This window comes from Procambarus clarkii, chromosome 74, assembly GCF_040958095.1.
Source record: "Procambarus clarkii isolate CNS0578487 chromosome 74, FALCON_Pclarkii_2.0, whole genome shotgun sequence".
Taxonomy (NCBI): Eukaryota; Metazoa; Arthropoda; class Malacostraca; order Decapoda; family Cambaridae; genus Procambarus; species Procambarus clarkii.
The window spans coordinates 12,950,721-12,974,592 of NC_091223.1; the positions used below are offsets into that span (position 1 = coordinate 12,950,721).

Sequence of the window (23,872 nt, forward strand, 5' to 3'; positions counted from 1 at the left end):
TACAATCCTATCGCCGGTGTCCGGACACATGAAAGCTACTTAGGTATCAGTGGCCAGCCAGGTGGAGATCACAGGCTGTACAATACTGATAAATTATGTAATTCACAGAGATACGTTGATAAATATTAATGTTTTATATTTTATTAAAAATACAGATATATACTTTGTTTCATACGTTAAATGTAACAATATTTCAGTATATATTATATAAGCATAGTATATATAATTCAGTATATACAATATATAATAAGAGTGTCAGACCACGGAGGAAGAATTGAAACAGGAATTTCCTTTAGTACTTTCTTATATTAATACATCTTAAGAGCGAACCATTCCTTCTGAAGATGTATTAATATACGAAAGTACTTAGAGCATTTTATTGTGGTTTTAATATTGAACAATTATACATATACGAAACAGACAAGTCTGGTGTCCGAAATAGTAAAAATATTAGTGTGCGATGTGATCAATGTAAGGGGGATATTGGGTGTGCCTCGTATCCCCTTCAACAACAAGAAGTTCGAGAGCGATGAGGCCGCCACCTACTAGCTTCAGGATGTCGTCGAATCTAAATCAACAATATACTACCGCCGCTACTTTCTCGGAAACGTAAGTACCTGCCGCTTTCCTTCTCTCATCCTGCCTGGCCTGACCTGGCCTAGCCAGACCTGACCTGGCCTAGCCAGACCTGACCTGGCCTAGCCTTACCTAGCCTAGTCTGACCTGACCTGGCCTAGCCTTACCCAACACTAATCACCACACGTGACAGCCCAAAAGAATCGCAAATAAGTACACGTAACAAGTCATATGCCAGGACACTTTCACCTTGGGGACTGAGTGGTAACTATTGTATAGAAGAGCCGGCTCCCTGAGAGTGGTAAGAGGGCGTGATAAGAGGCTAACGTGTGGTCTTGAAGGAAGTCGATAAAGCAGACAATTTTCAAAAGGAAGGGCAGCATAACGAGCAGACAGGAATGGACAGACAGTCGGTTATCCCATAATGTGTAATACGCCCCGCACAGCATGGGTGGAGTGGGGGGGATTGTAGCAGGGCACAGTATGGTGATGGTGCGGGTGAAGTACACACCCACTGAATTCCTGCCATCAATAATTGTTTTCATAACCATTAGAACAATGGCATCCCTCCAGCCACCATCCTTCCACTGACCCCCTCCTCTGGTCCTCCACCTCAGACAATAACCCCCCCACACCCCCCTCTCCCTTCCAGACATCAGCATGTCAAAATCAGTACCATAATGTGTTTAAACTATTTAAACTAAGTCATTGTGTATCTTAATTCATTTGAAAGTGTACATGTGCATTCGTTCATATACTCGCCTAATTGTGCTTGCTGGGGTTGAGCTCTGGCTCTTTAGTTCCACCTCTCAACTGTCAATCAACAGGTGTACAGGTTTCTGAGCCTATTGGGCTCTATCATATCTACACTTGAACCTGTGTATGGAGTCAGCCTCCACCACATCACTTACTAATGCATTCCATTAGATATAATCATATATGATTACACATAATCATATATGTGTACGTCAACGTATACATACATGCGTATATATACCTCATATTAAAATACTGATAAACGAATGACCACGAACAAATTAATTTATAATTGTAGTATTATATATAATTTTAATAGACTAATTACGTGTTTATACATTTGAATGGTCCAGACAGGTGGCCAGCCTTGGACATATACACTTCTGGTAGACACAATGACCTCATGTTAGACCCTTGATAGATTATGTGAGAGAGAGAGCTGGGGCAGGGAGGTGCGTGCCCCAGGGAGATAATCCATGCCCATGCCCCGCCTCGAGGTCAGTTCTCGAGTCACACCAAGAATAACAATCGAGCAAGTTGTCCTGACCAGGATGTGGCATATTAGGGAGGGTTGAGGAATAGGAAGCCTGTCTGATAGGGCTCTTGGCAAGCAGCTCTCCCTCAGTCTACCTATCTATATGGAAGAAATGTATCTAGGCCCTCCTCCCCCCTGCCTATTCTCTCTCCCCCACCTTTCTTCCTTCATTTCCTCCCTCCTTCCCTCCCCCTCACTGGTGAGAGTAGTTAGAGAACTCGTAGTTCTCACGCTCATGAAATTGTCTGCGACCCTGGAGGAGTAGAGCGGAGGGGGGGGGGTGAAAGTAGGTGACGATGGAGGAGTAGAGGGGAGCATTATATGCAGTGAAAGTAGGTGTCTATGGAAGAGTACATCATAGAGGAAGGTGAAAGGAAGGTGACGATAGAGGAGGAGAAGGGAGGGGGTGTGAAGGTAGGTGATGATGGAGGAGGAGGGGGGCAAAGGTAGGTGTCTATGGAAGAGTACATCATAGAGGGGGGTGAAGGTAGGTGGCGATGGAGTAGAGCAAAAGGGGTGGGGGTTGAAAGTAATCCTGAGTTTAATTTTTTAGTTATATATAGTGATACCTCGGCTTACGAATGAATATTTATGAACTTTTCGGGTTACGAGCCTAATTTCTTCGAAAAATTTGAATCGGGTTACAAACTTTGCCTCGGGAAAGGAGTTTGTTGATATACGTATGGGCTGACCTAGCGCGTGGTGGCATGGTGATCGCGCCTCAGTTTACCAGTGTCTCCTGCCTAATAAGTATCGCGCCTGAATTCTTTGTAAAGCATTACATTTGTTTTGGGATTTTTGGCTATTTGAACATAAAATTTGTTATGATATATCTTGCCATGAGTCCCAAGAAAGCCAGTGGTAAGGTTCAAGCCAAGAAAACACATGTGAGAATGACCATAGAGGAAAAACAAGAGAGCATTCATAAACATCAAAATTGTGCACAGGTTGTTGAACTAGCTAGGCAGTACAACAAATCTATGTCAACAATATGCACTGTACTTGCTAAGAAAAAGGACATTATGAACATTAAAGTGGCAAAAGGCATATCAACAATCCCGAAACAAAGAACACAAACACTTGAGGATGTTAAAAAGTTTTTATTAATTTGGATACACAACAAGGAGTTAACAGGTGATAGCATTTCAGAGGCCATCATTTGTGAGAAACCAAGGCATTTGCATGAAGACCTTTTGAAGAAAACCCCTGGAACGAGGGGGGGGGGGGAAAGATGAATCAAGTTTGAAAATGTGAAAAGTTTGTGAAAGAAAGAGCCTCGTGGAAAACCTTTGCTGTGGTCATTACCTGGTGGAATGCACCCAGGATGGAGTATTAGGGCTATACATCTTTTAAATCATAAAAGTAATAAACATTTCCCATCAACCTTACAAACAATATTAACCTATTTTCATGTATTTCCCCCCATGTGCATTTTAACAAAGTTGCTAAATTGCCTTTATCATTCTGTAAAATTTCAATTACAGTACTGTATGTATAATTTTGTTAGTATAAATGGACTGAATATTCTGAAATTGCTATTAATTTTACAATTTCAGATTCAAAGGTGGTCTGGACACCCAATTTGGTCAGACAGGTGAAGAGAGCATTTAGGATAGTTCAAAGAGATGAAGATGGTCACAATTGTGTTCGAAGAGGCAAATGCCCCCCTTTGCTCCTGACATTATGTTCAACCATTGACCTCTGCACACCTAACACAAGGTAGGTTGAAAACTCCTCCTTCATGTCATTGGTACATTAGCCAGAAACTCAGGGCTCATGTAGGAATATCCCTAAAAAAAAAAAAGTGGCCCCAACAATGCATCCTCCAAGTCTGGAGGATGAGCAGGAGCATTGTCGAGAAGCAGGACCTTGAGTGTCAAACTTTTCTCTTGCAGATATTTTTTGATGGCAGGGCAAACCACTCCACATCACAGTTTTTCTGCACGTTATATATTTTTTAAAACTCTTGGATTTTCGGAATGATACACGAGCAAGGGTTTAATTTTCAAATCGCCACACAGCACAAGAGTTAGCCTATCCTGACACAAGTTAGCCCAAGTTAGCTTGTGTTCGGGCAGTGACGTCTCCTCTTGGGTAATGTATGTCCTCTTCGGCAATTTTTTCCAGAATAGCTATGTTTCCTCACAATTAAACACTTGTTGTGGAATGTATCCATCAATACAACACAGTGTATCTACAAAATTTTAATTTTTTACTTATATATAGTGTCACCTCGGCTTACGAATGAATATTTATGAACTTTTCGGGTTACGAGCCTAATTTCTTCAAAAAATTTGAATCGGGTTACAAACTTTGCCTCGGGAAATGAGTTTGTTGATATGTATATGGGCTGACCTAGCGCGTGGTGGCATGGTGATCGCACCTCAGTTAACTAGTGTCTCCTGCCTAGTACTATCGCGCCTGAATTCTTTATAAAGCATTACATTTGTTTTGGGATTTTTAGCTATTTGAACATAAAATTTGTTATTATATATCTTGCCATGAATCCCAAGAAAGCCAGTGGTAAGGTTCAAGCCAAGAAAACACATGTGAGAATGACCATAGAGGAAAAACAAGAGAGCATTCATAAACGTCAAAACGGTGCACAGGTTGTTGAACTAGCTAGGCAGTACAACAAATCTATGTCAACAATATGCACTATAGTTGCTAAGAAAAAGGACATTATGAGCGTTAAAGTGGCAAAAGGCATATCAACAATCCCGAAACAAAGAACACAAACACTTGAGGATGTTGAAAAGTTTTTATTAATTTGGATACACAACAAAGAGTTAGCAGGTGATAGCATTTCAGAGGCCATCATTTGTGAGAAACCAAGACATTTGCATGAAGACCTTTTAAAGAAAACCCCTGGAACGAGGGGGGAAAAGATGAATCAAGTTTGAAAATGTGAAAAGTTTGTGTGACAATAGAGCCTCGTGGAAAACTTTTGCTGTGGTCATTACCTGGTGGAATGCACCCATGATGAAGTATCAGGGCTATACATCTTTTAAATCATAAAAGTAATAAACATTTCCCATCAACCTTACAAACCATATTAACCTATTTTCATGTATTTCTCCCATGTGCATTTTAACAAAGTTACTAAATTGCCTTTATCATTCTGTAAATTTCAATTACAGTATACTGTATATAATTTTGTTAGTATAAATGGACTGAATATTCTGAAATCACTATTAATTTTACAATTTCAGATTCAAAGGTGGTCTGGACACCCAATTTGGTCAGACAGGTGAAGAGAGCATTTAGGATAGTTCGAAGAGATGAAGATGGTCACAATTGTGTTTGAAGAGGCAAACGCCCCCCTTTGCTCCTGACATTATGTTCAGCCTATTGACCCCTGCACACCTAACACAAGGTAGGTTGAAAACTCCTCCTTCATGTCATTGGTTCATTAGCCAGAAACTTAGGGCCCATGCAGGAATATCCCTAAAAAAAAAAAGTGGCCCCAACAATGCATCCTCCAAGTCTGGAGGATGAGCAGGAGCATTGTCGAGAAGCAGGCCCTTTAGTGTCAAACTTTTCTCTTGCAGATATTTTTTGATGGCAGGGCAAACCACTCTACATCACAGTTTTTCTGCACGTTATATATTTTTTAAAACTCTTGGATTTTCGGAATGATACACGAGCAAGGGTTTAATTTTCAAATCGCCACACAGCACAAGAGTTAGCCTATCCTGACACAAGTTAGCCCAAGTTAGCTTGTGTCCGGGCAGTGACGTCTCCTCTTGGGTAATGTATGTCCTCTTCGGCAATTTTTTCCAGAATAGCCATGTCTCCTCACAATTAAACACTTGTTGTGGAATATATCCATCAATACAGTATCTACAAAATCTTTAAAATCACGAACAAATCTTTCAGCCCCTACTTTGTCTGAGCTAGCACCCTCACCATGCCTCACAACACTATGAATACCACGTCTTTTTTCAAAATTTCTCAAACCATCCCCTACTCACCTTAAACTCTTTCGTATCTGCAAAACTCGTTCTAGGGGTTTTCTTTATAAGATCTTGCATGAAGATTTCATTGTTGACCAAACCACACACTGGAAATTGAATAGACGACGACATTTCGATCCGTCCTGGACCATTATAAAGTCGATTGTGATGAGATGAGGGAAGCAAGAGCATTAAGTAGGCAAGAGAGAGAGGTGAGGAGATGGCAAGTATGTACGTATGTACATGAATAAAACATGTGCATACTTATACATAACGTGTGTAAATAGTGTAATAAACACAATAACAGTATTTTGGGAGGAGGAATGTTGGCAAGTAATGTGTTGGAGGAGGGAGGGAGGACTGGCAGGGTGTGGCAGCTCACTCATGTTTTTTGGGCTCACCATACCAACATAGTGGATCGTTATGGTGAATACATACGTAGATGGGTATATACAATGTGTGTATATAGTGTAATAACAGCAAAAACACTGTTTGATTGTAGAATATGTCGCATATATGAGGCCCATAATGTTGAGCATAGCGATGTTCTATACTTTGAAATATATAAATTCCACAAATTACACACTTTTAAATAATATTACAGCAAAAAAAAAGAAGAAATGAATGAGAAACTTCAAAATAATTGCGCAACATTTTATTCGCAGCAACTGCCGTCGCACGGGGTGGCGGGGCCGACAGACCCCCATCGCTCCAACGCTCAGCGCCCATAATTTGCTCAACTTCCCAGCTCCATCGCAGCTAAAGTAAGTCACATACAATATTTTTTGTTTAGTTTCCCCGTGATCAGACTCTGCATTTTAACAATATAAGAAGAGAAAAAAAAATTTTGGAAAGAAATTATTTCTTGTGCACCAGGGTGTTATTTGGAGACAGAGCAGTTCAGTGGTTAACTACTAAATTTTTTTTTCTCCCACACACGCACCCCCCTAGGAAGCAGCCTGTAACAGCTAACTCCCAGATACCTATTTACTGTTAGGTAACAGGGGTCATCCCCTTTTGTACAAAGAATCTGCTAAAGCTTTTAGGGCTAATCTTTGACACTCGTTTGTCTTTGTCGCCCCATATTTTTTACGTCCGAGTTGAATGCTCTAAGGCCCTTAACTAACTTTAGGTCATGTCCCATACTTCTTGGGGAGCTAATCGACACTGCTCCTCTCTTTACATTCCTCTCTTGTTCTGTCTAAACTCGATTATGGCCCTGTTTACTCGTCTGCTTCTCCTTCTACCCTTCACCATCTGGACACACTGCATCATACTGGGTTACGGCTCAGCTCTGGTACCTTTCCTTCGACACCTACCCTAAGCCTGTATGTTGAAACTGGCGTCCTGTTTCTACAGGATCGCCACGATCGCTACTGTCTTCTCCACCTTGCACGGTCCTTACAGCACCCTCACTCTTGCTTATGTCATGCCTTGACCTTTACCCATCCTGTGGTTCCTGTTCCCCTTCACCACCTATCTCTTTCTGTACGGTTGTCTCTCTTACAAAATGCTCTTTCAGTTTGTGTTACCAATATTTCCCCTCGTGTCATTCCGTCTTTGCCCCTATAGAGGGGTCCCCGTTCCTAAATTCTGTAAGCCTTGACCCACATGTCTAAAACTTTTACCCCTCCTACAGTTCTAAATCACCTTTTCCTTGAACACTTTTCTTCACACTTCCACTCTATTTCCGTCTTCACCAATGGGTCTTAAGTCTGCAGACGGTGTAGGCTACTCTGTTGTTTTTCCTGACTGCACCTTTGTGTCTCCTGCCTCTGGAGACTAGCATCTTCATGGCAGAACTTTATGCTATTCTCTATGCTCTTCATCAACTCTTTTCTCGCTGTCAGTCCTCCTCTGTGTTTGTAGTTGACACTTGCAGTGCCCTCATGGCTCTAGAATCCTTTAATCCAGTCCATCCTTTGGTAGTTGAAATTCAACATTGGCTGTTTCTTATCTCCAGTAGATTTAAGACAGTGGAATTTCGCTGGATTCCCACCCATATTGGTGTGTTCTTAAATGAGCGTGCGGACACTGCCGCTAAGGAAGCTATTCGCACCTGTCCCATCTCCCGTAAAGGTATTCCTTATTATGACTTTTACCCAGTTATTCATTTCCCCATTCTTGCCCGTTGTCAGGGTTGTTGGTCTTCTGTTACTGGTAACAAATTGCGTGCTCTTAAGAGTAGTGTGTTCCCGTGGCCTTCCTCCTACCACCGTAACCGGTGGTCGGAAACGGCTCTGGCGAGGTTGTATATTGGTCATACACGTTTAACTCACGGGCACTTAATGGAGCGCTGCCCTGCTTCTTATTGTCCAAACCGTTGTCTCTACATGTCCTGACTTCCAGGACTTACGTGTCTTGCTTCCCGACCATCCCTCACTGTCAATTGTCCCTCGATAAAATTCTTGGTAAATTCAATACCTTTGATATTGTTCGCCGTATGCGTTTTTGTTCTTGTATTGGCGACGTTAGTGATATTTAGCGCACTATGATTATCCCACACATTTGATGGTTTGATAATTACTGTACTGTACAGTACTTTGGTTTGGAATGTATCAAATAAAGTTGTTTCATGTATTCAAATGTGTGAGAAAATCCACTGGGGCTGTGAGATGAAGCGAACCTGTAACAAAGGCATTGCCAGTTGCATACTCTACCACCACTGATGGTAAAAGTCTTACAACTGGATATCTTGTGTGACAGGTTATGGTATCACAGCTATACTGAACCAAGATGGTATGGCTCTCCCTCACATAAATGAAAGAAATGCTGCTTTTGGCCTTGCAGTGTGTAAGTTGCAGGTGGAAACAAATGAAAATTATCAAATAAATAATTAAACAATTTACTGAAATAGTAATGAACAAAAATAACACATGACAATACTTGACTATCATGTAATGCAAAGGTGAACAAGTTAGTATGACCTTAAATGCAAAAAATAAACTATAAGCAATGAATAAAAGTATGAAGATATACTGGTGTTCTGAAGACAGCTACCATACCACCATGGCATCAGTCACATGATGTTGGCTGGAAGTGGACGACGGGTTAGAGACACCAAGGTGATCCTAGAGCACTAAGGGAGAGATTGCCTCTCCAGGGAGGCAGCGCTCTTTATATAGTCCGGCGGTGATGACTCATCCAGTGTCAACACGAGGTGGGCATCTGGTTAACTAGCAAACTGCTCGTTGTGGCTGGCGGTGCCTTTGTGTTGAGCTGTACCACTGTCAGTTGAAGGCGGCTAACTGCTTGTTTGTGGGGACAAACTGCCAGTTAGCAGTGGCGCCCGGCTTGCCTCTGAGTCGTGCCAGGCCCTGGGGGTATGGAGAGGTGGCAGGACTGATGACTCTTCTGGGCTGGTGTAGATGTATACTTCCAGTGCAGAGGCATTGAAGGTGAAGGGAAAAGGCAGTTCCACCGCTATGCAGGGGATTCACGTGACACTTGTGAAGCCACAGAAAGTCTGGAGGCCCTATTGAAGCCAGTCCAAGTATTAAATAAAACCCCTGAAGTACGCCGGTGAAGGGTGAAGCAAGACCGTATGCCCCAACTTCAGGCACACACACTGCAGATTATGATGTCATTAGTTATCCACTGTGCTGACAAGTGGGCTGACTGATGTTCGTTGACACCTGTATCGTGCTTCAATTTAATCGCCAGGAGATCACCCTCTCACTAGACTCGTCTGTAGGAAGTACAGTATAGTATCTCAAATTACCTTGGATCATAAATAGCATAAGACTTGGGGGTAGGAGAGGGTTGCAGTGTTTGTCATGGCTCTCAGTTGTTCCTGGTATTAGGCAATTTAGTTCTGGAATCATTTTTGTTGGCCAATGTTAAACTTTTTCGAAAGTAGATGTTTTTCTGAAAGGGAAGGGGGGGGGGGAACCTCTATGCTTGGATACAGTTATCTAAGTGAATACTTAGATTTATACAGTAGAATAACTACCTTCTTTTCCTTAGTCAAAAAGGTTGCTTGTTTATTTCTAGGGACTTGTATTTTCTTTTATTTTTAACTGCAGCAACTTTCAGTGAATGATAGATTCTTACTGAAAGGACCTTTACTTCATTGTTGTTGCTTTATGGTCATCTCATTGTGTACAGGGATTCCGCGAAGCTTTTGGGGTTAGTCTTTGACACTCGTTTGTCTTGGTCAGCCCATATCTCTTGCCTCCGAGTTGAATGCTCTAAGGCCCTTAACCTCCTTAAGGTTTTGTCCCATACTTCTTGGGGAGCGGATAGGCGCACGCTCCTCTATTTGCACTCCTCTCTCGTCCTGTCTAAACTCAATTATGGTTGCCCTGCATACTCTTCTGCTTCTCCTTCTACTCTTCGCCATCTTGATGCTTTGCACCATACTGGGTTGCGTCTCGGCTCTGGTGGCTTTCGTTCGACTCCCGCCCTTAGTTTGTATGTTGACACTGGCTTTCTGTCTCTTCAGGACCGCCGTGATCGCTACTGTCTTCGCTATCTTGCGCGGTCCTTCCAACATCCTTCCTCTCGCCTCTGTCGTGCATTGACTTTTCCTCCTCCTGTGGTTCCTGTTCCTCTTCATTGTCTCCCACTTTCTGTCCAGTTATCTCGCTTACAGGATTCTCTTTCTGTTCATATTTCTAATGTTTCTCCTCGTATTGTTCCTTCATTACCTCTGTGGAGAGTCCCCCTTCCCAAGTTTTGTACGTCCTTGACTTATATTACTAAAGCCTTTACCCCTCCTACAATTCTGAAAAGCCTCTTCCTTGAGCACTTTTCGTCGCACTCCCACTCTATTTCCATCTTCCCTGATGGGTCTAAGTCTGCGGATGGTGTGGGCTACTCTGTTGTTTTTCCTGACCGTACTTACATGTGTCGCCTCCCTTCGGAGGCTAGCGTCTTTACAGCAGAACTTTATGCTATTCTCTATGCTCTTCGTCTCTTTCTCATTCTCATTCCTCCTTTGTGGTTGTAGTTGATTCTCGTAGTGCCCTCATGGCTCTAGGGTCCTTTAATCCTGTCCATCTGGTGGTCATTGGGATTCAACATTGGCTGTTTCTTATTTCTAGTAAATTTAAATCGGTAGAGTTTTGCTGGGTTCCCAGCCATATTGGTGTTTCAATGAGCGTGCGGATGCTGCCGCTAAGGAAGCTATCCGTTCTTGTCCCATCTCCCGTAAAGGTATTCCTTATTCCGACTTTTATCCTGTTATTCATTCTTCCCCGTTGGCAGGGTTGTTGGTCCTCTGTGGGTGGTAACAAGCTGCGTACTCTCAAACTTAGTGTGTCCCCGTGGCCTTCCTCCTACCACCGTAACCGGCGGTGGGACACTGCTTTGGCACGGCTGTGGGTTGGTCATACCCGCTTAACCCACGGTCACTTAATGGAGCGCCGCCCTGCTCCTTATTGTCCGAATTGCGTTGTCCCTCTTACAGTTGTGCATATCCTTGTTGAATGTCCTGACTTCCAGGACGAGCGTGTGTCTTGCTTTCCGACCGTCCCTCGCAGTCACTTGTCCCTCGTCAGAATTCTAGGTGAATCGGATACTTTTGATATCGTTCGCCTTATGCGTTTTTGTTCTCGTATTGGCATTCTTGGTGATATTTAGCGCCCTCTGATTATTTTGCACTTTGGTGCCTTCTTTTGGTAATTACCTTACCTTCATTGTTGTTTCATTTTAATGTGGTAGTTGTGATATGGATTGTTCTGGCTCACGTGCAAGATCTTGGAATTTTTTGTTTTATAATAAATTGCCAGTCTTGTTACTATTTGTAGAGTTAGAGATCTGCATTAAGGCCTCAATATTATATTTATTTTTTTTTATAACATGTTATCAGCAATTTTTGTGGTTGGTAATATTTAGATTAATGTCAGTGATGTATATGACAAGGGTTAAGACCCCTTGTGGTATGACAGCATTTTTCCGAGTCATTTCTTTAACAAATGAAAGGGTTCTCGTAACCATTCTTTTGTCCTTTCTACCATGTACCTGTTTGTTGCTTCTTGGTCTTTCATTTGGTACTTTGGCTATTAAAACAATGGCCTTTGGTAATGTTGCAATTACCATTTCTAAAAAAAATGAGGAGGTTCATTAGGCAGGGTTTGTTTCCAGCAAAAAGTTTTACAAAAAAAAAATTCCATTCCTTCAGGACCTTGCAGATGTTAGGTCAAACTAATTGACAGTAATCTGTTTTGCCCTTTCAAACAATGATGGTTTTAATCTAGGTAAAATATTTCAGAATATCAGAAGTTTGGCAGACAAATCATTTAAGAGCTTTGGTAACTTAAATTTAATCAAAGACTTTGAAGCATCTATACAACATGGTTTTCAGTGTCACTTTTCTAGTTTTGTAAATTTAAATGATCTTTAGTTAATTTAATTATAATTTGTACAAAGCTTAGGTGTTGCATAGCTTTAAATTTACTTACAAATATGAAAACTAAAGTTTCTTCCACTTTAATATTTCAGACTAATTTGCAATATTTGTTAGTTTATGTAAATTGAATAGGTAGTCCACTTTTACAACTTTTAAATGCATTTTGCATGCACCTATGTAACAAGTTACAAATAGGTGTAAATTTTACCAAGTATTTATGTTCAAAGTAAAAAAATTTCAGATGTTTAAACATTGCATCAATAGTAGTAAACAATTTCCAGCATAAATTCAGGATAAGGTATATAAAGTAGTTTCATTAAAATTGTTTTATTTAATAAGTTTTACATATAGTATTTATAATACATCTAATATTTATTACTGTTTCAGGTTGTGAGACAGATGCTCCTAGATGAACAGAAGATCCAAAAGGCCAAGACAACTCCAGAGACAATCACCTGTAAAAGAAAAATAAACATTAAACAGGGACACTACTTTTATTATCACCAATGCCTAATAATAAGCCCCAAAAATCCTAACTCCCAATCTTTTAAGATTGTCTCAGCAAGGCCTATCCCTTCCTCTGATTTTAGTGCAGAGCTTGTTCCCTGAATGGGTGCATTACATCCACCACTTTAGTGCCATCAACACATTGTACATATGCTTTACAGAAAGCACTGTACAATGCATGCCAGGCACTAAAGTTTTAGATGCATCCACCCATTCAGCAAACAAGCCCTGTGAGAATTAACAATGTAACCATTGTTAAGGGTCCCTAAACCTATGCAAATCTAGTCCATCTATTAGATGGGTAGTAGAGCAAAGCTCTGAAAAAGCCAAGCCAGGGAAATCTGCAAGACTGCCTGGTCCCCTTTTATGAAATGGGGTAGGATCAGTACAAACTGCATCAATCCCTGTGGGTTGTAACAGTAGGACATGGTTACACACCTATAAATGGACTAGATAAGAGAATTAAGTCATTGATATAGCTAAAACATCAAATTCAAACTCACCCACTTTTGCAGAGTAAAGGAGCCTCACTCCAAGCCAGTCCATGCATCATAATCACTTTCACCTGAAAAATATTTCAACAAATTTCAGATTTAAAGCCAATCTTTCTTTACTTTTCAAATTAGCAATGAGTACTTTACAAATTCAGACAAAAAATTTCTTTAAGGAATTTACCTTTCCTACATATTCTAGTATCATTAGTAAAGATCTAATTTAGCAATATATATGGCATCAATTTGCCAAGTTTCAGTAAATGTCATTTGAGAAACTATCCACAACTGCATTTCAATGGCAATTTACATTTATCTTTAGCCATTGCTATATTGTTTAAGTTATTACTATTTTTTTACTTTTATGCAAATCTATTCAGATTAACCATTACTACAACTCGCCTGATTCTGTTTAACCAACTGACAGAGGGACTTCTGGACTTTCCAAACCACATTCTGGAAAACTATATAAATTTAAAACCAAGCTAAAGTAAACATTGAATCTTTTTTTACTTTCAAGGGAAAAATACCATCACTTAGAACAAAACTTTTCCTGCCATTAACTTTATTTGACTCATGATTACCCTTAACAGTGTTATACATTTATAGATTAAAGCTTATTTAACAAACATTTAATGTTAACTAAAGATTTATTTCATTAAAATTATTAATAAAACACCCTCAACTATGCTGTTTAAGATCTAATGCCCCACATTACAATTTTCACAATTTCAACATACCATTCTATTCAATACATTCCTGAAAGGACTAAACTTGCAGATATGGTACCCACTAGCCTAAGCCTAGACTTCCATACCCTAATATTTAATAGGTTTTTAGCAATTAACTTCTACCCTCTAATTCCAATGTACACAACACTACTTACTGTAGATCTGCAAGTATTTTCCTGCAGCTCTGTTGCCAGGACCTTCCACAACCTGTCATGTGAACAGTAAATATTACTAAAAAGTTATTTGCATAGCGATGTTATTTTGTTCATACCTGTACCACCAGTTTAACAGTTGCCATTTTAAATGGCACACTAAGTATCTTGTTGTCCCATCTTTATTACAAACAAAGCTATAGTCATTTCAAGTCAACATCCTATACAAATTTTATTTTCCAACAACTTTAGTCATGAACATTTTTCTGGAACATTGCAAACAAACTTTAATTTAACAACCATGAATAACATTTGAATAAAAGCAATACAAAATATATACAAATTATTATTCTTCTTTTGCAACCACTGCTTACTACTAGGGGGACAAATTTATTCTGTTTAATTATGTACCAAGCTTTTTAGTCTGAAAATTCATAATTAACCCAACTATACTACCAAGACAATGTGATTTTACAAAATTCAGTAATATTTTTACACTAGCAACTATACAAGGGCGTATTCTCTCCAGTTATCACCACACTTCTGCAGGTGTAAGGTTCTATCTCCCCCATCTGCAGCACTTATGACCACACTTGGTCTTTATTATAAATTTCTTTATGAACCTGATACAGTACTGTTAATGCATTAAATGTTGTGGGAACAATTTAGCTACAGTTCTGCCAAAGGAATGATTAACACCATGCAAGCCAACTAATATTGAAGTTAGAAATATTTATTAAAAGCAGAAGTTTATCATATGGGATGTTATTTTAGAAGAATGGGTGGTGTGGTGGTTATGTTATGGTTGAGTAACATGGTACAAGAGGGCAAGTATGCCAATTTCAATTTCTAGCAAACTGGCAGATACAGCAGAAGTGCACACTTTCTAAATGGATTCTAATGGCAGTAAAGTTCCTACTAGAGAGTTACTGCCCACCATTCACCGATGACTAGGGGAAGTTAGCTCAGCATCTTTGATGTGCTTTGATGGCAACGAAAATGTTGCCCCCCTTCAAAAGTTAAGCTTGTCTACAGCATTTTGTTTTTAATTAACTATGTAAGGGGAAGATTCTTAATAGCAAGTGCCAATAGGCACTGCCACTGGCTTATGGCAAAAGATTCTGTAGCAATAGAACTATAAGCCCCCCTTTCCTCCCAACTGTTCAGTGTCAAAAGGGAGGGGGGGTCCATTTACTGTACCACTTACATTTTAGTGTGGGCTTCAACTATTCTGATGTTAGCTGGAACATTTGTGCCAGCTGCTGGTTTGAAAGGGAGGAATGCCATGTGCCAATTCAGGAAGCTTTCCACGTTCCTCACTGCATGTCGGCTCAGGACCTCGCTACCATGTTGGGAGGCAGTTGAAGACTAACCAATCAACATCCCAGGCTGGAGAGCAGTGCCAGCTCGGGGAGAATTTACCACCTGCAAAATATTTAATACTCTTAACAATCTACAACATCTATCTCATCTTTACCTAGCCCCCAAACCTTACATTTGTCAGCATTAAACTGCATCTGGTAGTCAACCATTTCAAAACTATATAGGGCATCGGTATTTTTTATTTGCCAATACTGCAACTATTGCAGTCTAAACCACAATCTTGCAAATAACTGAGGTCCAAGGAGAGCTTTTAGGCACTACTTACAACACTTCTCCCAACTTAACCCCATTTATACTAAATTTCTTTGGTATAGCCATGACCTAATCAACTTCAGTCAGCATTCCCAATGATCCGAGCCCCTATCAATTATGCGCCACTATCAAAATCTCTGCTGAAGTCAAGGTACACAAAATCACAAACCTTATCACCATTTCCTCAACTATGCAACCTAATCCATGAACATTTAGTAATAAAACTATGCGATTCATGTATCTAGTCATGTTTCTCAAAAAGAGTAGAGAAATAGCACTTGCAACGTTAGATTCTAGTAACTTTCCTCACAATAGATTAAGCTAATTGGTCACTAACTTAAGCGTTAAAGTTAACTCAAACTTTACCTTTAAAAATTGCTATATTAGGAACTTTTCACGACCGGCCTTTACCCGACATAATTAAATAGGGTAAAAACGGTATATTAAATGCAGTAAAACTACGGTAAAGTCAATATGATAAACTTGCATTCTTTAAGCATGGGCTGCATAGTAAGTGAACTAAACTAAATGTTAAGCACCCTGGCAAACCACTTCGTTCTATTCAATTTCTTTATTTAATCACTTTGTCCGGCTAGAATTTTTAGTTTAGATTAAAGGCACACCCTCCCTGGTAACGGCTGAACTAGTTAACCAAATACAAATATTTAGGTAAAATACTTTCATAAAACCCGTCTACTTCCCCCACCAGTAGACTTTTTCAGTTAAAGGCATAATGTAATGTTCCACTTTAGTAAATAAAGACTTAAAAAACACTCCCCCATCTGTGTAGTTACCGGTTACCTGACATTCTACGCTTAAAATAACACATCTATTCCCCATAATTGTTCGATATAACTTACCTCTCACCCGCTGGTCGAGTACACAGCAGTATATATCCTCCTCCATCACTCACCGCGTGGACACTATTTCACTCTGGCCGCAAATTGCCTCAAATCACCTACGTTGTCCATAAACATATATAGAAGAGCAACTGACCGTTACACCCGTATAGCGATCATCACATAACGTGGGAAAATTAGTAGTACTGCTGTCAAAACATAGATGGCGCCAGGACAAACGGTAATTCCTATGGACTCGCCTAGTTATGCGTAGGGAATTGAGCTTCAGCTGTTTGGTCCCGCCCCTCAGCTGTATTCACCTAGTTGTACTCACCTAATTTGTGCTTGCAGGGGTTGAGCTTTGGTTCTTTGGTCCCGACTCTCAACCGTCAATCAACAGGTGTACAGGTTCCTGAGCCTATTGGGCTCTATCACATCTACATTTGAAATTTGTGTATGGAGTCAGCCTCAACCACATCACTGCTTAATACATTCCATTTGTTAACTACTCTGACACTGAAAAAATTCTTTCTAATATCTCTGTGGCTCATTTGGGTACTAAGTTCCCCTTGTTCGTGTTCCACCCGTGTTAAAGAGCTGTCTTTGTAACTATCAAAATGCATATATCTTTGCTTTCACTTCAGTTATATTTATGACAAGGGATTTAAAATTTGCCTATATTTCTGCTTCTCTGGTGACATTAAAAACTTTCGTTTATTACAGTATCTACATAAAATTAACATTTATTTTCATTAGGTTGTAGTTCTCATCAATAGGGAGAGCGTCGGTAAAAAAAAAAATAGTTTATATATAAATATCTTTCCTCTCTCAATAATATGCCCGAAACGCTATGCGTACTAGTGGCTTTAGGTATTGTATGTACTAGCTCTATCTATAAATCCAATATTATGTTTGTAAATCGACTATTTATGTACTTTCCTGAATAAAATGAACTTTACTTTACTAATATCTAATCTCTGTGACTAAAACGTAAGAACGACTTTATCTATGCCTTTTTGATAACATATACAATTATAAGCTTTATTAGTGAATCTCTATTAATTAAACAATATATCAGAGAGTGTGTAAGGTTCGGTGTTCCATGTGCGAAGAGACATGGGAGATTTTACATCAGTACAGTAAATGTTTTAAGTAGCGAACGCATACTAACGAATAACGATTAGTATAGACCAACACTATTGTTCTATGAAGTCGATTTAACTTCCAGACATGTATTTTTCAATAAGTCTTAAATATTTTCTGGCTAGTTATGTTAGATATTATTAGAATTACGTATTCTACTTGTTAATATAATAAACTAAATTTGCGATCATTTAAGGAGAGAAGTGCGACGACTGGATCACTGTGTACAGAAGGTTGATATGCCAACAAACACTTTCCAGACAACAATATATATTGGATAAGTCGCTCCACAACATTGACACCTGGACCGTTGACTTCCTATGGGGCCACATATTTACTTATTTCATAATGGAAGTATAATATTTTATAGTAAATATATGTTTTCTCGTGTTCTGCATTAAGCACCAACATTATAGTGAATAAATATACCATATTTCTTCATTATTTAAGTAATGCTAGGAGGCTTTGAGTAGCTTTGGGTCATTAGGTGAACAGAATCTCCAATAGATGGGGCGAGAGTCGCGCTATCTCTCGCCCGAGCGAGAGTCGAAACTTATTTTAGAATTGATATATCTTTGTCCTCCAACAAGATATATTTCCTTTGGTGCACTCACAATAACGAGCATATCTGTCTTTCTGAAGGCATATAATATTTTAGGCTTTATAAGCGTATCTTTGTTAATTACACACTATATTGGCAAGTGCGTAGGCTTCTGCATTCCATGACCGACAAGCTACTGAATGCCACTATAAAAACGTATGTATCTTCACTTGAGCTTTATATATGTCTATGTTAAAGTATTTAAAATGAAGCTTATATTTCTATCTTTCTTGAGACATATAAAACATATGTGTTTATTAATGAATTTACGTGAAATAAGCATTGTTCTGAGAGAGAGTTGCTCCGTTGCTCGATCTGTGCGGGATCGAAGCTCGCCGATTAGAAAAATACACGTATCTTCGCTTTAAATACAAATATGCCCATGGTAAGGCATTTAAAATGAAGATTATGTTTCTATCTTTCTTGAGACGTATAAAAATCTTACGTTTATTAACGATTCTGCGTGAAATAAGCATTGATCTGAGATGAATATTGCGGATTTCCGGCTCTACGACCGATGAAAAATGCAACTTTTATACAACTACAAATATCTTTAGTTTTACTTTAAATTTTGTCCTGAAAGAGTTTTCATATATAGATCCAGTTTCTGCCGTTCTTCTGACATGAAAAGACCTTTGGTTTAATAAGTTATTAAGATATTTTCAACAATATTACTAGGGCGTTCACCGATTCTAACATGGGCGACCCTTTTGGAAACGCAACACATGGGTTGACCTCATTGATATATGGGTCAGATTCCATTAAGGTTCGGAACACAGACAAGAAACAAGGTTATCACGAGTAACGGAACTCAATTACGGGCTCACTATAGCCTGTGCTACATGGACATTTCGTTCTGAGTAGCTAAGTGTAAAACAACACTGTTCTCATTGCTGTTGGTTTGTCCTTGTTGTGAAGTCATCTGTACCTATTGTAATCATGGTACCACTGTGTCCACTCCTGTCTTCAGACAGTATGCGAGTGCTGGAGCAGCAAAAAGTACTCAGTATTTCAGTCAAGAAAATCGCCACCATGCTTAGGAAGAAGAGACATACAGATGCCTCCAGAAGTACGTGACTATTAAGAATGTTATTACTCATCTGTGTAATGATATGGGAGTGGATATTTGGGTTCCTTCCAGCCGTCAAATTCATAGCTCACCAGTTATCACCTCGCCGCCCAAGATCCCGCCCTCCAACACTTCACCTACAAAGATCCCGCCATCCAGCATCTTGCCGTCTAAGATCTCGCCATCCGATGCCTCTCCATCCAAGATCCCGCCATCCGATGCCTCTTCATCGAACGCCTTGCCGTGCAAGATCCCGGCATCCAATGACTCGCCGTCTAGGACCCTGCGATCACGCCGTCTAGGACCCTGCGATCAAACTCCTCGCTGTCTAGGACCCTGCGATCAAACTCCTCGCTGTCTAGGACCCTGCGATCAAACACCTCGCTGTCTAGGACCCTGCGATCAAACACCTCGCTCTCTAGGAAACAGCGATCGAATGCCACGCTGTCTAAACCCTTGCGATCAAATGCTTCGCTGTCTAGGACATTGCGTTCAAACCCTAGGTCCTTGCGATCAAATGCTTCGCTGTCTAGGACATTGCGTTCAAACGCTAGGACCTTGTGATCAAATGCTTCGCTGTCTAGGACATTGCGTTCAAACGCTAGGACCTTGCGATCATGCACTTCTAATGCCTCTCCGTCTGTGGACTTGCAATCCCATGCCTCTCCGTCTGTGGACTTGCAATCCCATGCCTCTCTGTCTGTGGACTTGCAATCCAATGCCTCTCCATTTAGCATATCACAATCCAGCAGCTCACTGTCTAGAATATCATCATCCATCACCTTTCACGAATGGATAAATAAATTCATAGCTGAGCAGTCCAGGAATTCGCCAGCCCTCGCCTCACCATCCAAGAATTCGTCAGCCCTCGCCTCACCATCCAAGAATTCGCCAGCCCTCGCCTCACCTCCCAGGAATTCGCCAGCCCTCGCCACACCATCCAAGAATTCACCAGCCCTTGCCTCACCATCCAAGAATTCACCAGCCCTTGCCTCACCATCCAAGAATTTCCCAGCCCTCATCTCACCATCCAGGAATTCGCCAGCCCTTGCCTCACCATCCAAGAATTTCCCAGCCCTCATCTCACCATCCAGGAATTCGCCAGCCCTCGCCTCACCATCCAGGAATTCGCCAGCCCTCGCCTCACCATCCAGGAATTCGCCAGCCTTCGCCTCACCATCCAAGAATTTGCCAGCCCTCACCTCACCATCCAGGAATTCATCAGTGTTCACTTCACCATCCAGGAATTCGCCAGCCCTCGCCTCACCATCCAGGAATTCATCAGTGTTCACTTCACCATCCAGGAATTCGCCAGCCCTCACCTCACCATCCAGGAATTTGCCAACCTGCACCTCACTATCTAGGAATTTGCAGTTCATTGCCACGAAGTCTGGGAATTTCCCATCCGTCTGCTTACAGTCTAGAAATGCACATCTTTCAAGAATTCATTATCCTTTGCCTCGATGTCTAGGAATGTTCCATCTTCAGCCTCACAGTCTAAGAATTCACCATCCATCACCTTACAGGCAATGATCTCCCAGTCCAGGATCTCAAGATTCGTGGCCTCCCAGTCCAAGAATTCATCATCCTTTGCCTCACAATCTAGGAACTCGCCATCCTTCACCTCAAAATGCAAGTAATGCACAAAGGGTTCTGGCCACAAGGACATCGTTCTCCGCTTGCACCTCCTGCTTTATTCATAAATATCTTCAATACTATATAGTTGTATTTTGTTTAATTACATTAAAAAAATTAATTATGCATTTTATTTACATTTATAAATATAATCCTTATACATATACCAAGGTACAATATAATGAGATTTAAATCCTACATTTGTTGTGTATTTTGTTTATATAATGAGTACAATATCTTGTTAATATAGCCCTTATATTTTTTCAAGTTTTCTTGTAGAAAGTGTAGATTAAAGAATATCTGGTTACTGTGTTCACATTGTGTTCTTTCTATACATAATCTATTGATCCTAAATAATAAATGGAGAAAAAGAGTCAAAACTAAAACCAATTGTGGAGAACAATTTTTGTCCCATGCATACTTAACCTTGGAGGATTCAAGAATAGAACAAGAGGTATATGGGTGAACAAAAGAAATTCATCCTATTTATCCCCAAGAAATAAGTAATTGTTAGACCAACAGGCCCTATTTGTCATACGTGACAAATTTTTGTAGAATAGACTGGACTAATAATACTGTACAGGGAATGTTGAAGCGGAAGATTTTTTTAGAATTAGAACATACGAATCGATGAAACTGCAGATGGCCTATTGGCCCATACAAGGTAGCATCTATTTAAATACATCCAGACTCGTTCATATATATGTCTAACCTACGCCTGAAGAAATCAAGGAATCCTACATCTATTATGTTATGCGGTGATTGGTTCCACAAATTGACAACCCTGTTACCGAACCAATATTTACACAGGTCTTTCCTAAATCTAAGCTTATCCAATTTATATTCATTGCTTCATGTTCTATTTTGGGTTTGATACTTTTAATACACTATTCATATCCCCTTTCTTATGCCCATTCATCCACTTGTACACCTCAATCATGTAACCTAATTCTTAATTAGGTTTAATGTAAATTAAGCTCCATCAATCTCTCTTCATGTGAAAGGTTTCTAATTTGCAGGATTAACTTTGTCATCCTATGCTGGATGCATTCTAGTGAATTTATATAAATTCTATAGTAGTATGGGAACCAAAACTGAACTGCATAATCTAAATGAACTTCATAATTTCATTACTAATACTTCATAAAATAAATTCCAGTGTTCTATTCATATTTTTTCAAACATTTATTCATTGATTTGTTGGATTGAAATTCTTACTAATTATAACTCTCAGAGCCCCTTTTGCAATCCGGCTTTGCAATCTCAACACCATCTAGCTCGTATCCTGTAACTATTATCAGTACCCAGCCCCAAAATTTTGTCAATTGTCAGCATTAAATTGCATCTGCCAACCTTTTGACCATTTCAAAGCCCTATTTAGATCAAAATAGTTGATAATTTTTCCTTCAACATATATTATGGAACCAACATGAGAAAATATTATTTTAGACTAGTGTTGGCTAATCTGGGAGACAAATATAATTGAAGTAGGGAGCGCACAAGGGAGGAGTGATTGAGCATATCAGATTTAACATAGCATGGACATTGTATAATAAAAACTGAGTTACGGTTGCCAGATTTCCATTAAGCTGATTTTGAGAGAATTGAAAAAATAGGTACAGTAGTACTAAAAATTATGTATGCCCAAAGCAACGTACATAAGAGGCAAATTGGAATCATAAGGGGTATAAACTAGCCGACCTCTTGTGTTCAAAAGAACTTGATCAGATATCCTTTGGATATGTTTATAACTTTTTTTTTTTTTTTTTTTTTTTTTTTTTTTTTTGAGATATATACAAGAGTTGTTACATTCTTGTACAGCCACTAGTACGCGTAGCTTCTCGGGCAAGTCCTTAATCCTATGGTCCCTGGAATACGATCCCCTGCCGAGAAGAATCGTTTTTTCATCCAAGTACACATTTTACTGTTGCGTTAAACAGAGGCTACAGTTAAGGAATTGCGCCCAGTAAATCCTCCCCGGCCAGGATACGAACCCATGACATAGCGCTCGCGGAACGCCAGGCGAGTGTCTTACCACTACACCACGGAGACTGCTAAACTGGGTTATGCATACATCAGGCTGCAAGTAGCTGTATCTAACAGCCTGGTTAACCAGACCACCAACTATGAAGCCTGGTCAGAGACTAGGCTGTGAGGACATTGATCCTCGGAACTAATGCCAGGTAAGGTTAAGTCCTTGGGATGTGACCAAGTCCAGCAAGAGGTGACATGACACTGGATTATAATAGACATCCAAATCATAACTTACTTAAATATATTAGTTGTAAAGCCCATGAAGTTAGCATACCATATAAATTTATTAGCTCAAATAGCAATGACCAAAAATGGATACAATGGGACTAAAGAACCTTGTCAGAAACGAAGTCTGTATGTACATAATTAAGAATGGAAAAGACTACTGTACAGATTCCTAGAATAACAATTTCAGAAACTAGTAAGAAATGTTATGCATTAAATAAGTAAATCTAAAATAAATTCTGAACTATGTACAGAAGGGCAGGCAAATTGTAAAAACTTTTTCGAATATGTCAAAGATTAGGTTAATGGAAAAAACAAGTCGGGTAACTAATAATGACAAAGAAATGGGTGGTATTTAAGTTGCAAGAACTGGGGCGAGATATTAGTTAAACAAAAAGTGGTAGTCAACATCGTAAGAGGTCTGTCTCCATGTCTGAAGAGCTAGAGTGAGGCCAGGAAATATATATAAATAGGTTGTTTTCATAAGTACTTTGTTTCTATATTAACAAAAGACTAACTTGACCTTTTCAGTTGAAGGTAACTAGTTTAATAATTTCCTTGCCGGTAAGCATTAAACAAAGACAATTTCAAGGCCAACAAGTTCCCAGCATTTGTAAGAAATGTAAAGAAGTGCT

General features: G+C 39.8%; 2 protein-coding genes and 1 long non-coding RNA gene across 10 annotated transcripts; 1 reads left to right on the forward strand and 2 right to left on the reverse strand.

The window, feature by feature from the left end:
- The first annotated feature begins 445 nt into the window (after positions 1-445).
- Positions 446-12,661, forward strand: LOC138356721 (uncharacterized). The gene is made up of 5 exons (XR_011224578.1): positions 446-609; positions 3,424-3,586; positions 5,080-5,243; positions 6,489-6,587; positions 12,563-12,661. It is a non-coding gene; the product is annotated as an uncharacterized lncRNA (long non-coding RNA).
- Positions 12,487-20,411, reverse strand: LOC138356720 (uncharacterized). 8 transcript variants are annotated; one of them, XR_011224576.1, is made up of 6 exons: positions 16,552-20,411; positions 15,264-15,481; positions 14,060-14,111; positions 13,576-13,629; positions 13,190-13,247; positions 12,487-12,630 (listed from the first exon to the last, which is right to left on the reverse strand). XR_011224576.1 is itself a non-coding variant. In XM_069312954.1 (6 exons), exons 2-6 carry the CDS (start codon positions 15,341-15,343, stop codon positions 12,581-12,583), a joined length of 294 nt encoding a protein of 97 aa, XP_069169055.1. In that variant the 5' UTR covers positions 15,344-15,481; positions 16,552-17,981; the 3' UTR covers positions 12,487-12,580. The 8 variants fall into 8 exon arrangements, 3 of the variants coding, with proteins under 3 accessions (XP_069169055.1, XP_069169056.1, XP_069169057.1); XR_011224573.1 differs by having other exon boundaries at positions 13,186-13,247; XR_011224575.1 differs by having other exon boundaries at positions 13,186-13,247; positions 13,576-13,637.
- Positions 20,129-20,722, reverse strand: LOC138356830 (chloride intracellular channel protein 6-like). Its single transcript, XM_069313165.1, has one exon. It carries the CDS (start codon positions 20,720-20,722, stop codon positions 20,129-20,131), a length of 594 nt encoding a protein of 197 aa, XP_069169266.1.
- Between the last annotated feature and the right edge of the window lie 3,150 nt (positions 20,723-23,872).